Raw genomic sequence first — 13,205 nt, 5'->3', positions numbered from 1 at the left:
TACATAAAGTATTTAGGTGTAACACTTACCAAAGAAGTAAAAGACCTATTTAGCAAGAACTTTTTGTCTTTAAAGAAAGAAAATAAACAAGATACCAGGAAATGGAAAGATCTCCATGCTCTTGGATAGGTAAGATAAACATAGTAAAAATGACAAACTTTCCAAAAGCAATGTACAGATTCAATGCAATGCCCATTAAAATCCCTACACAATTCTTAACGGGCCTTCAAAGGATAATAATAAACTTGATATGGAAAAACAAAAGACCCAGTATAGCCAAAACAACCCTGTACAATATAGCAACTTCAGGAGGAAACACTATCCCCAACTTTAACCTCTAGTACAGAGCCTTAGTCCTGAAAACAGCCTTGTATTGGCAAAAAAAAAATGGACAGGTAGACCAATGGAATCAAATTGAAAATCCTGATATTAACCCACACACCTACGAATACCTGATTTTTGACAAAACAGCTAAAACTATACAATGGGAGGAAGAAAGCATCATCAACAAATGGTGTTGGCACAGCTGGATGATGGTGTAAAAGACTGCAGATAGAACCATGTCTGTCGCCATGCACAAAACTCTAGTCCAAATGGATCAAAGTCCTCAACATACATCCAACCACACTGAACCTCTTAGAAGACAAAATGGAAGGAACCCATGAAAAAAAAAATTGGTTCAGGAGACTGCTTCCTGAACATAAATCTGGTATCACAGACATTGAGACAGATAATAAATGGGACCTCCTCAAACTGAGAAGCTTCTGTAAGGCAATGGACACAGTTGCCAAGACCAAAGAGCAGCCTGCCAACTGGGAAAAGATCTATACCAATCCTACATCTGACACAGGACTGATCTCAAAAATATACAAAGAATCAAGATACTAGTCACCAAAACACCAAATGATACTATTAAAAATGGGGAACAGAGCTGAATAGAGAACAACTTTGAGATACCAATGTACTCCTCTCAGAATGGCTAAATTAGAAACATCACTGACAATTTATGCTGGAAAGGATGAGGAGAAAGAGAAACACTCCTCCACTGCTGGTGGGAGTGAAACCTGGTACAGCCATTTTGGAGATCAGTATGGCAGTTCCTCAGGAAGATCGGAATCAGTCTACCACAAGACCATGCAATCCCCCTTTTAAACATATACCCAAATCATCCATATCCATGCAACATAGACATGTGCTCAACTATGATCATAGCAGTATTATTTGCGATAGCAAGAACCTGGAGGCAACCAAGATGCCCCTCAACTGAAGAATGGATAAGGAAGATGTGGCACATCTACACAATGGAATACTACTCAGTGGAAAAAACAATGGAAATTTGAAATTCACAGGCAAATGGATGAAAATTGAATAAACCATTCTGAGTGAGGTAAAACACTCACAATAAGGAGAACATGGTATGTACTCACTCATATATGGATTTTAGACAAATAATTCACCTATTTTAGACATATAATTTAGCCTATAATTCATACCGCCAGAGAAAGTAGGACACAAGGAGTAATCTCAGAGTTTCATATATGGTCCCTCCCAGATAAGGAAAGTCACAAGATCTCCTTAGCATATGGGAAGTTGTGGGGGCAGTGAGTGGAGAGGGAACTAGGAGAAAGAGAAGGGGTGGAGAGGAAATCACAGGACACTAGGAAGATTGAGTGAGGAGAGAGAAGATATGAGAGAAAGAGAGAGAGTGAGAGATAGAGAAAGAGAAAGAGAGAGATAGAGACCATAAAGAGGGAGCCATTATAGGTTTGAAGACAAATCTGAATGTAGGGAAATATCCACAGACCTAAAGACTGAACCCAACTAACAATTTGAGCTATCATTAATTCCCTTCCCTGATAATTAGAGAGAGGATTAACTTATCCACTATCTTAGAGCCCTCACCTAGTAGCTGATGGAAACAGAAGCAAACACCCACAGCTAAACACTGAGCCGAACATAAATCCAGATGCAGAGAGCAAGGACAAGAGCAGGCTACAAAAACACATAGTGACAGCTGACTTGAACAAGGAGGAGCTAATGGGCCCCCAGACTGATAGCTGGGAATCCAGCATAGGACTGACTCAGGCCCCCTGAACATGGGTCTAAGCTAGAAGGCAGTCTAAGGACCTCGGACAGTGGAACCAGGATGTATCCATTGTGCATATAAGGACTTTGTGGGTGCAACCCCCCTGGAGGGATACTCTGTAACCTAGAGGCAGTAGGGTGGGCCTAGTCCCTTCTACAAAAGACTTGACAGAATTAGATGACCCCTCCTGGAAGGCATCACTCTGTATGAGGAGTGTTGGGGGGATGGGAAGGGGAGCGTGGTCAGGGGGTGGGAGATGTTGGGAGAGATGAAAAGAGGGTGGGAGCGAGAGGGAAGTGGGATCAAATGTAAAATAAAAGTAAAGAAAGAAAAAAGATCATAACTAAGGTAACTAATGTGCCACAAACAAATTACATAAGCACTTCATACAAAAAAAGAAAAAGGAAAAGAAAATGGGCAGGCAGAGGGGAGACAGGAGATGGGAGACCAAAGTTAGAAGATAGGCAGAGGTAAATATAGGCTACAGGGCATATACTCCTAGATTTCTAGGCATCTTTGGAATTAAAACAATTAAGCCAATGACTATAAAACCATTTTCATAAGTTTCACAAGATTCTAGAATACAAACACACAAGTTCAGCAAATGTACAGAAAAAACAGTATCCAGTGACAATGCAGAGAGAGCAAACATCCAGATGAGGAGAGATCCTGTGGCAGGCTGTCCAGAAAAATCATGTTGGTAGCAATGCCCCTGGTAGCATTTTTGATGGCATTCGCCATCAGGACACATACTTCTGGTATTATTTTCTGATCAATGCATCAGATCCAATCACTAGTGTGTATTGAACATGATACAGCTTAGGCATCTATTCTTCCTTCCACACCCTCCTGCTGAAAGTGAGTCTTCCCAGATTCTGTAAATGTTGGAAAAGCTGGTTGGCTGGCTCTCCTCTTGAAGGGGAGATGAGGGGAATAGCAGGAACAGGGCTGCCAATTAACCAGGGCTTCTTGTTTTGATCAGGACAGCCCAACAGCTCAATTTGTGTTTCAGAATAGGGAAGGTTCCTTTTCCTTTATTATTTGGTTGCCTGTGTTTTAGGCATTACAAAATCCCTTCACAGGGATGGCCAATAGTATTCATGCTCTGTTTGGCCCTGGGAAGGATTTGTTTCTGAGCAGGTTCTACATGATCTTCAGTGTGGCTGAGCCATCTCCTTTGCTCAAGCTGACATACTGTTATCATCTGCTGGTTTGTCTAATTCTTCAAAGATGATATGACAGGGTCTAGATGGATGGTAGTGAACTCAAAGTTTATGGTGTATGGAGGCTCTACAATGCATGGGCTATGTTTTCTTCATATGGATATTGTCCTGTGAGAAGTACATAAAGCACAACTCCCAAGCTCCACATGAGGCAACCATACAATCATAGAGTTTTTTTTTCAGCCAAGGACTCTGGAGATATATTGGGCTATGATGCAAGACCTCCTCCAATGTCTGCCCCTCTGTGAGATGAGTTGTCATTCCCAATTCACAATCTTTGATTTTTCCATCTCAGTTAATAAGGATATTCTCCAAACTTAATATCATGATATGGAATGAGTCTTTGTTGGAGAATGTGCACTGCTGACACAACCTGTTGAAATATTAGTCCATGTCCCTCCTTCGTTAGATAGCCTTGACTTTGAGGAACATAGGATACGGAGACCTCAATTTGTCTGTCTGTCTGTCTTCTGGATTGAGAGGTCCAAGGCACATGGATTATTTGCTAGTTTGGTTTATCCTGGCATAGATGGGAAGAAACTGAGTTGGAAACAATGCCAAGGAGAATTTGATGTTTTCAAGAGTTCAATTATCAAATAGGTGTGCATATAAAATGCTGCTGAATATCTCCACATGACAATCAAGGGAATGGTTTACTTCCCAGTACCGAGGATTGCTGGTAACCTGGGATGGTACAGCACAAGTGGGGAATAATAATAACTTGGCCCATTGTGCCTTTCTTTAATTGTGTGCACATTTTTCTGGTCCTCTTTGAAGCATCAGGGAGTTTTGAGAATGAATAGACGATCCTGTCTGTAGGCCTGTTACAAGCTCAGTCCATGGAGCTCTGGAGGAGGTTCCAGCAGACATAGCTCTGCAGCCTACGAAGGTGAATCTTACAATTGGGATCCTCTGCCTACCTTCCTACATGAACTTTCCTTAATTCTACTCATGAGGAATAAAGACAGTCATTTGGTACCTCTGATGTGGAAGAACCCTTTAATACTCTGTGAAGTTGTGACACTCTGATCTGTTTACTTAAAAGCTTTCCAGGCACAGAGGGTTCTGAGGAAAAGGGCAGAGACACCAGACTCAGAACAAATAGCATGGCCACTGCAAAGTAAAAGTAACTGATCCATGTATAGGAACACAGGATAAAGGACATTGGATAATTACTGTTATAAAGACTAGTTAGTAATCAGCCTAAGCAATTGGCCAAGTTTCACACTTAATTGTAAGTCTCCATGTCATGATTAGGATGCTAGGTGTTTGAACAGGGAAATACCTCTATACCCAGCAAGAGACCTCTTCTCTTGCAATTGCAGTTAAGGAATATAAGGGGTTGCAGGTTAGCCTGATCTGGAGAGAGTGGCTTTGAAACTTATCCATCTACAAAACGCTCCACTAACATGCTGGTAAGACAATCTGATTGAGAACATTCCTCAATTGAGGTTCCCAATAACCTGGTGACTCTTATTTGAGTAATGCTGATGAAGAAAGACTGTACAGAGCAGATATTCTCTATGTCTACACTTCTACCTACACACATCTACACTCACAGAGGATCACGATGATCTCTAAATCTTCTCTGTGAATCTGCCATTCCTTTCTATGGTATGGTGACAGTGCACATGGGAGGTGCACACCCCTGTGAGCAGTCCATAATTACTGATAGTCAGAGCACCACTACACAAAGTAAATCAATGAATAGGATTCTTTAAAAGTGCTGTTTAGCACTGGGGTAGCATAGACTTGGGTGACAAACACACAAATTCCAACACTTGATAAGGCATATTTTCATTAAATGGAACCATGGAATTCCATGTTGGAAGTAGGAGCTCTGAAATTGTAGATATCCAGCTAATTTTGTAAACATACTTACATTTTTCTAGGTGCTGCTGACAGTCTAATAATCCATACAATTTCTACTGACCCAAATTCCACTCAAGAGAACCCGTCTAGGAAATTTGTCTAACAAAACCTTCTCTCAACATTTAAAAATCAACAAACAGCAGCTCTAGGCTTTTAAAAAGGTAAATTAATCTCTCTTATGCATCATGAAGTTTTTAGCTTTTTAATTCATTTTTGGTTATTTTGATAGTTTGGATTTTGGACGCAGGGTTTCTCTGTACCTTTGAAGGCTGTCCTGGAACTGACTCTGTAGACCAGGCTGGCCTAGAAATTACAGAGGTACATCTGCCCTTGCCTAAGGATTGCTGAGATTTAAGGCGAACACCACCACTGTGCTGCTTGCTTCATGTGTTTATCATGCTATTTTGAGTTATCTGAATATATTTATAATGATTCCTTCAAATATTTTGTCTCAGATTTTGTTTCAGGGACCCGTTCCCTTGGCCTATTGGTCATTTGGGGAGACTCAAGGGTGTCTAGGATTTCTCATGTTAGCTCTGTGTTTGTAAAGGGGATTAGTCTTTTGGGTTTATTTTGTTGGTTAATTTCTTCCAACCGACTTGTATTGCTTTGCCTGGGCATGAGGTTCATGGCTTGGCTATCCTTTCTTAGATGTGTGCTGCACGAGGCTCAGCTGTGGAGACACAGTCCTGGTTTGTCAGTGGGATTTGGAGATGATTTCATGTGAGAGGTCAAGATACCAACCCAGGGTTGAGAACTGTATGAAGACACTGTGCTAGGATGCTTTCTATTTTTAGTAAGTTGTTTATTATTTTAATTTTGATTTTACATTCCAGACTCAGTCATTGCTACTGTACCCACCATTACCCAACCACTTGACTCCCCCAGTCCACATCTCATGGGGAAGGGCTCCCAAGAGGATTCAACAAAGTCTGGCACATTAAGATGGGGAAGCACAGGTACCTCTGCTAAGCACTTTGTCTGAGCATGGCACCCCAGGATAGGGAATGGGAGGCAATAGCTAGCTCAAGTACCAAGGTTTGCCCCTTGTCCCACTGTCAGGCATCCTCAATAGTCCAAGATTCATAAGTTTTTATGAGTACAGAGCGCCAGGTTCAGACCCCTGAAGTCTCCAGAGCTGTTGGACTAGAGCTCATGATTTCCATGAGCTTGATTGAGCTGTCTCTGGAGCATTCTCCATCATGGTCTTGATCTTCCTGGCTCATAGATTCCCTCCTTCCTGTGGTGAACTGTCTTCCTAGAGGTTGGCCTGTTGCTTGGTTGCTGATCTCATCATCTGCTTCAGTCAGTTATGGAATGATAACTGGATGATGATTCTTGACGAAAACCTCAATCTAATTGCATCCTCTCTTTTTTTAGTTTGGTTACTTCTGGCAGATTCTTGTCATTAACAATAGGTTCTTTATTAAATTAACATAGACAAACTAATAAGGAGGAAAACATTTTGATGGCCAGAGCACACAGGTGTTTTATACAGTCAATTTTATTTGTTTGTTTCTTTGGTTGGTTTTTTTTGTAGGTTGCAAGAGGGTCCAGGATTCACCAGGAAATGGTTCAGGAAGACAACACAGTTCTCTGAGTACATGGGATAAACGTTTCTTCACCAGTTTCCAGACCCTGAATACCCTCGATCCTGAGATTGTGGGTGGAACCTGAGGCTGGTCATTGGACATGTTGATCTTCAGGGGTGGTTGCTGTAAAGAGGAGATGGTGCTCAAAATCATTGTCGGTGTTGCATGCAGACCTGATTCACATGTGGTGCCATCACAAGGCTGGCTGTCCACACACTTCATGTGCATTGCAAAGTACCTGTAGCACTGTGGATGACATTAGCCATGCAGACATTTCCTTTCTTGAGTCTTTGAACTGGGCAACATCTCTAAGCAGGAGAGTTTGTCGAGCAAGTTTTCACTTTGGAATCTCTTGGCTTTTCCTTCTTCACCTTCCTCCTCCAAGTTATACTTCCCAGCTTATATAATTTTATGTAAGGAAGGTGTACTGGCAGCCCTCTTCAATGGGAAAAAGGGCTGAAGAGCTCCTACACGGCTGGTGTTTAAACAGGACTTCCCATTTTTCTGATGACACTCCCCGGAGATCAACTTATATTTAAGTATATTGACAGTCGCTGCTAATTTAGTATTTGGTTGTCTGTGAGTTAGGGTTGACACGATTTCTTCACAGCTATAGCCACTGGTGCACAATATGTCTACGACCCTCAGAAGGATTTCCTTCTTTGCTGGTTCTACATGATCTTTAATGTGGCCCAGCCATCTTCTTTCCCGGAGCTGACTTATTGTTATCCTGTGCCTGGTCGGGACCGCGAGTAATCGTCCAATGGTTTGGCAACAGGGCTTTGATAGGTGGTAGGGAAGTGGATATTTTGTGTTGCTGATGACCTTATGCATACCATGATAAGTCCTTTCTTCATATGGAAATTGTCCTGTGACCAGCACATAGAGGACAACTCCCAAGCTCCACATGTCAACTGCCAGCCCATCATAGGGTTTCCCTGCCAAGATTTCTGGAGCCATATAGTGCAAGGAGCCACATCTCTCTTTCAACATCTGCCCCTCTTTGAGCTGAATGGCCAATCCAAAGTCACAAAGCTTGACGTTTCCAGCTCTGTCAATAAGGATATTCTCCAATTTAATATCACGATGTGCAATGAGTCTTTGGTGGAGAAAGTGCACTGCCATCACCACCTGTTGGAATATTGGTCTAGCTTCATCCTCTGTCAGATAGTCTACGTTCCTAAGGAACATCTCCAAATTCTTTCCAGGAACATACTCCATAACAACATAAGTCATGTTCACTGTGTCAATGGCATGAAATAATCGAACTATATTTCTGTGTTCCAAAGACTGAAGGATCTCTATTTCAGAGGTGTTGTCAGTCACAGCAGTTGGATTTTTCTCCAGCACCTTGACAGCAACCTGTGTATTTGTAGGAAGATGGCATGCAAGCTTCACCTCCCCAAATGAACCAAAATCTAGAGATTTTAAGATTCTGAAGTCTTGATGGAGGATCTCCTCTTCCAAGTGCCTGGCCATGATGCTCCCTGCAATTTCACTTGTTTTATCTTGTTGATAATTCGTGGTGCAATCAATGCTAGAAACAGGAATGAAAGCAATTTTACATGGTGGTCCAATGCTATGAATTATCTTCTGTGAAATATGACAGATCAAAAAATGTATGATGCACCCAAAGTCTTAGAGATATACAGCCACCTTGTATGTGTAAGCAGCTTAACCCCTTTCATTATGAACTTTCTTGTTGGTCATTGTGTTTGTGGCAGCAATAGAACCGCAAAGACAAACACCAGTTCAAGAAGAAAACACTTCTTGAAAGAAAAAGGAAAGGAATGTCTGACAAATGATCCCAGTGTCAGTATTGCCTTGAGCCACCAAGCAAATGAGCACACAAATAAACACTAAACTCCTTTCCTCAATGAACATAGATGAGAAAATCATTTCAGAGAGTCCTGTGTACTTTACATTCATCTCAGCAAAACAGGACAGATCCCTTCATTCACAAGGTATTGGACTCACACAGGAAAAGGATTGGACTTCACACAAAACAAATTAACAATGGCATAGCATATAAGGAGACTCTGGGGAGGAGCCCACACTAAGCACATTGAGTTGTGAACCCCAGTGTTATAATTCAAGTAGCTAGAACCAGATATAGTTTCACAAAAAACAAAGCAGATACACAAACTGAAATCAGATCTATTTTGTGTTGTCTGGGTCAGGAGCAAGCAGGGAAACTGAGCTTTTTCCAAAGTCATGGTATCTGTCACAAAGATATGCAGGAAGGATCGAAAGGCTCCAGGAGAATATGATCAAAGTACAGCACAGGCATGTTTCAGATGGTATAATCAGGACCCCCATCACAGGGCCTCTGCTAAGGAGGCCTCAGCTTTAGAGTGCAAGGCTCAGGCTAGATCTGCCTATCAGCTTAAGGAACACCCGGAGTTGCAACATTTGAGATCTTTGACTCCCAGCTCCAGTCTTCTGCTGGAGCCTGATCATTGATGCCTATCATCAGGCCCCTGCCTGTAGACAAACCACCTCGAGAGCTTGGACCACCCAAAACTACAGACATCCAACATCTGACCCAACAAAGCCCATTGGGGAAGTACCATAGAGACAGGGGGAGACCCCACCAACACCTACTGGAATAGCTGTGGGAAGATGGCAATGCAACAAAACACCTAACAACAGAAAGACAAGCATGACACCAGCAGAATCTGGGGAATCTACACAAACCAGACCATGACACAAGTCAGATGAAGCAGAAGAGAACGACTTAAATATTATAATCGTAAAAATGATAGAGAGCCTCAAAGAAGATGTGAGAAAATTCCTCAAAGAAATGGAAGAATAAACAAAGAAAAAAATTGGAAGAAATGAACAAATTTCTTAAGGAAAATAAAGAGAGTACAGAAAGCCAAGAATAAAAAAATTAAGCAGGTGAAGGAAACGGTTCAAGACTTGAAATCTGAAATAGAGAAAATAAAGACAAACCTAAGGAATGCTGGAAATAGAAAAACTGGTCAAATGATAGGGAACTACAGATGCAAGCATAACCAACAGAATTTAAGAGATGGAAGAGAAATTCACAGTCGTGGAAGATAAGCTAGAGGAAATAGATTCATCGACCAAAGAAAATTGTAAATCCAACCAATCCTTAACAAAAAACATCCAGGAAATGTGGGACACCATGAAAATGCCAAACATAAGAATAATAGGCATAGAGGAAGGGGAGGAAGCCCAGCTCAAAGGTGCTGAAACCATATTCAACAAAATCTTTGAGGAAAACTTTCCCAATCAGAAGAAGGACATGCCCTTGAAAGTACAAGAAGCATAATGAACACCAAATAGACTGGACCAAAGAAAAAAACCCGGACATATAATAATCAAAACACATAACATACAGAATAATGAAAGAATACTAAGAGCAGTGAAGGAAAATGTACAGGTAACATCTAAAGGCAGACCTATCAACATTATACCTGACTTCTCCAAGGAAACCCTCATGGCAATAAGGTCTTGGATGGATGTTTTACAATTCTAAGAGTTCAGGGATGCCAGCCCAGGCTACTATAGCCAGCAAAACTCTCAATCACTATAGATGTAGTAAAGAAGATATTTAATGACAAAGCCACATTTTCACAATATGTATCTACAAATCCAGCCCGACAAAGTCTTAGAAGGAAAACTACAACCCAAGAATGTTAACTATGCTCACAAAGATGTAGGCAAATGATAATCCCTCCTCACCAGAAACCAAGGGTAAAGCATGACAAATATATTCACATTACCATTTCCAACATGAAATCTAAAACAAACAAGCATTAACAATCAACAATCCCCAGTGTCCTTCCTCTCCCTCAACATTAATGGTCTGAACTCGCCAATAAAAAGACACGGGCTAACAGAATGGATGCAAAGACAGAATTCATCCTTCTGTTGTATACAAGAAACTCATCTAAGATTTAAAGATAGACATTACCTGAGGGTAAATGGTTGGGAAAAAAATCTTCCTATCAAATGGACCCAAGAAGAAAGCAGGTGTGGCTATCCTAATATCTAATAAGTTAGACTTCAAACCAAAATTAATCAAAAGAGATGAAGATAGTCATTTCATATTCATCTCAAGGAGTCCATCAACACAAAGACTCAATTCTGAACATCTATGGCTCAAATGCAAAGGTACCCACATTCGTAAAAGAAACACCACTAAAACTCAAACCTCACATAAAACCTCACACACTTATAGTGGGAGACTTAAACACACCACCCTCACCAACAGAGGGGACCACCAATCACAAAGTTAATAAAGAAACAAAAGAACTAACAGAAGTCTCAACTGGGTTTAACAGACATCTATAGAACTTTCCCTCCAAACACAAAGAATATAACTTCTTCTATGCTCTACATGGAACCTTCTCTAAAATGGACCACATACTAGGCAATATAACAAACCTCAATAGGTACAAGAGAATTGGAGTATCAGCTGTATCTTATCAGACCACCATGCATTAAAATTGGAAATCAACAACAACACAAATGGCAGAAAACCTACAAACCCATGGAAACTGAACATGTGCAGTGGCACCACACCTGGGTCAAAGAACATATAAAGAAAGAAATTAAGGACTTCCTAAAACTCGACCAGAACATACTCGAACATATGGGACACCTTGAAAGCAGTGTTATGAGGGAAGATCATTGCACTAAGTGCCCATATGAAGAAAACAGAGAATAGTCACATAAGAGAATTATCAGCACAACTGAAATCCTTAGAACAAAAAGGAGCAAACTCAGCCCGGAAGAGTAGACACCAGGAAATAATCAATTTGAGAGCTGAAATCAACAAAATAGACACCAGGAAAACAATACAAAAAGATCAATGCAACAAAGAGTTGGTTTTTTGATAAAATCAACAAGCTACAAAACTTTCTCCAAACTGACCAAATTGCAGAGAAAGAACAACTAAATTAACAAAATCAGAAACGAAGAGGGGAACATAACAATAGACAAAGAGGAAATCCAGACAATTTTCAGGTCATAATTTGAAAACCTGTATTCCACAATATTTGAAAATTCAAAGGAAATGGACAAATTTCTGGGTAACTATCTCAGCATTATTTGTAATAGCAATAACCTGGAAGCAACCTAGACACCCCTCAACTGAAGAATGGATAAAGATGTGGCACATCTACACAATGGAATACTACTCTGCAGAATAAAATAATGGAATCTTGAAAATCGCAGGCATTGGACTGAAGTTGAAGGAACCATCCTGAATGAGGTAACCCAGTCTGAAAAAGATGAAAATGGTATGTACTCGCTCATATATGGATTTTAGATCTAGAGCAAAAGATCACCAGCCTATAATTCACACCTCCAAAGAATGAGGATACAAGTTGTATTCTAAGAGAGTCATACAAGATCCCTCACAGAAGGGGGGAACTAGTCCTCCAGTGCACATGGGAAGGGGGGTGTTGGGCAGTGAATAGAGAGAGAAGTAGGAGAAAGAAGGTAAGGAGAGGAAAGCACGTGCGAGTCAGGGGTAGGAATAAAAGACAGAAGAGGGAGAGACAGAGAGAGAGATGGAGAGGAAGAGAGACCAGACACACAAGGGGGAGCCATTATTGGGTTTGAAGAGAAAAAAGAACCTAAAGAAAGGTCTAGAGGCCTTCAAGACTGCTGCCAAATAACAATTGGAGCAACTGTGGAAAGACTACCATAAATACCCTTCTCGGATAGTGAGATCAACAATTAACTCATCCGCCATCATGCAGCCCTCATCTTGAACCTGTTGGAAGGAAACAGAAGCAAAGACCCACAACTAAACACTTAGTCAAACTAGAATCAATATGCAGAGAGAGAGGACAAGACCAGGTTGCAGAAACACATAAAGACAACTGACCTGAACAAAGAGGAGCTAATGCCCCCCCCCAGACAGATAGCTGGGAATCCAGCATGGAACTAACTCAGACCCACTGAAATTGGGTCTCAGCTAGAAGGACTGAGCAGTCCTAGGTACCTCAGACAGTAGAACCAGGATGTATTCCTGGTGCACAAAAGGACCTCGTGGACGCATCCCCCATACAGGGATAATCCACTAACCTAGAGCCAAGAGAAAAGTCCTAGTTCCAACTTCAAATGACTTGACAGATTTACATGACCCCAGCTTGATAGCCTAGCCCTATACAAGGAATGGGGGTGAGATGATGGGAGGGGAGGGTTGTCAAGGTGCACGGGGGGGGGAGAGGATGAGAGGGAGGAAGAGAGAATGGGAGGGAGGGAGGGATGGAGAGGGAACTGGGATAGACATGTAAAATAAAAAATAAATCAATAAAAATGAAAAAAGATGATATTATCAAAACGGCATGTGTGTTACATTAAAAATGTTTTAAGACAGGACAAAAATGCAAAGAGAAATAAGAGACTTAATTTTCAAAACTGAATATTAGCTGATGATTAATAGCGAAA

General features: G+C 41.1%; 1 protein-coding gene across 1 annotated transcript; it reads right to left on the bottom strand.

The window, feature by feature from the left end:
* Nucleotides 1-7,172: 7,172 nt before the first annotated feature.
* LOC127233976 (putative sperm motility kinase W) lies at nucleotides 7,173-8,252 on the bottom strand. The gene has a single exon (XM_051200656.1). It carries the CDS (start codon nucleotides 8,250-8,252, stop codon nucleotides 7,173-7,175), a length of 1,080 nt encoding a protein of 359 aa, XP_051056613.1.
* Nucleotides 8,253-13,205: the final 4,953 nt, after the last annotated feature.

The sequence above is a fragment of the Phodopus roborovskii genome, unplaced genomic scaffold (assembly GCF_943737965.1).
Source record: "Phodopus roborovskii unplaced genomic scaffold, PHOROB, whole genome shotgun sequence".
In the NCBI taxonomy this organism is placed as follows: Eukaryota; Metazoa; Chordata; class Mammalia; order Rodentia; family Cricetidae; genus Phodopus; species Phodopus roborovskii.
This window is presented reverse-complemented; position numbering and strand designations above follow the sequence as displayed.

Bases quoted from the DNA above. Each gene is read 5' to 3' on its own strand.
- LOC127233976 (XM_051200656.1), bottom strand. From the start codon at position 8,252: ATGGCCAGGCACTTGGAAGAGGAGATCCTCCATCAAGACTTCAGAATC.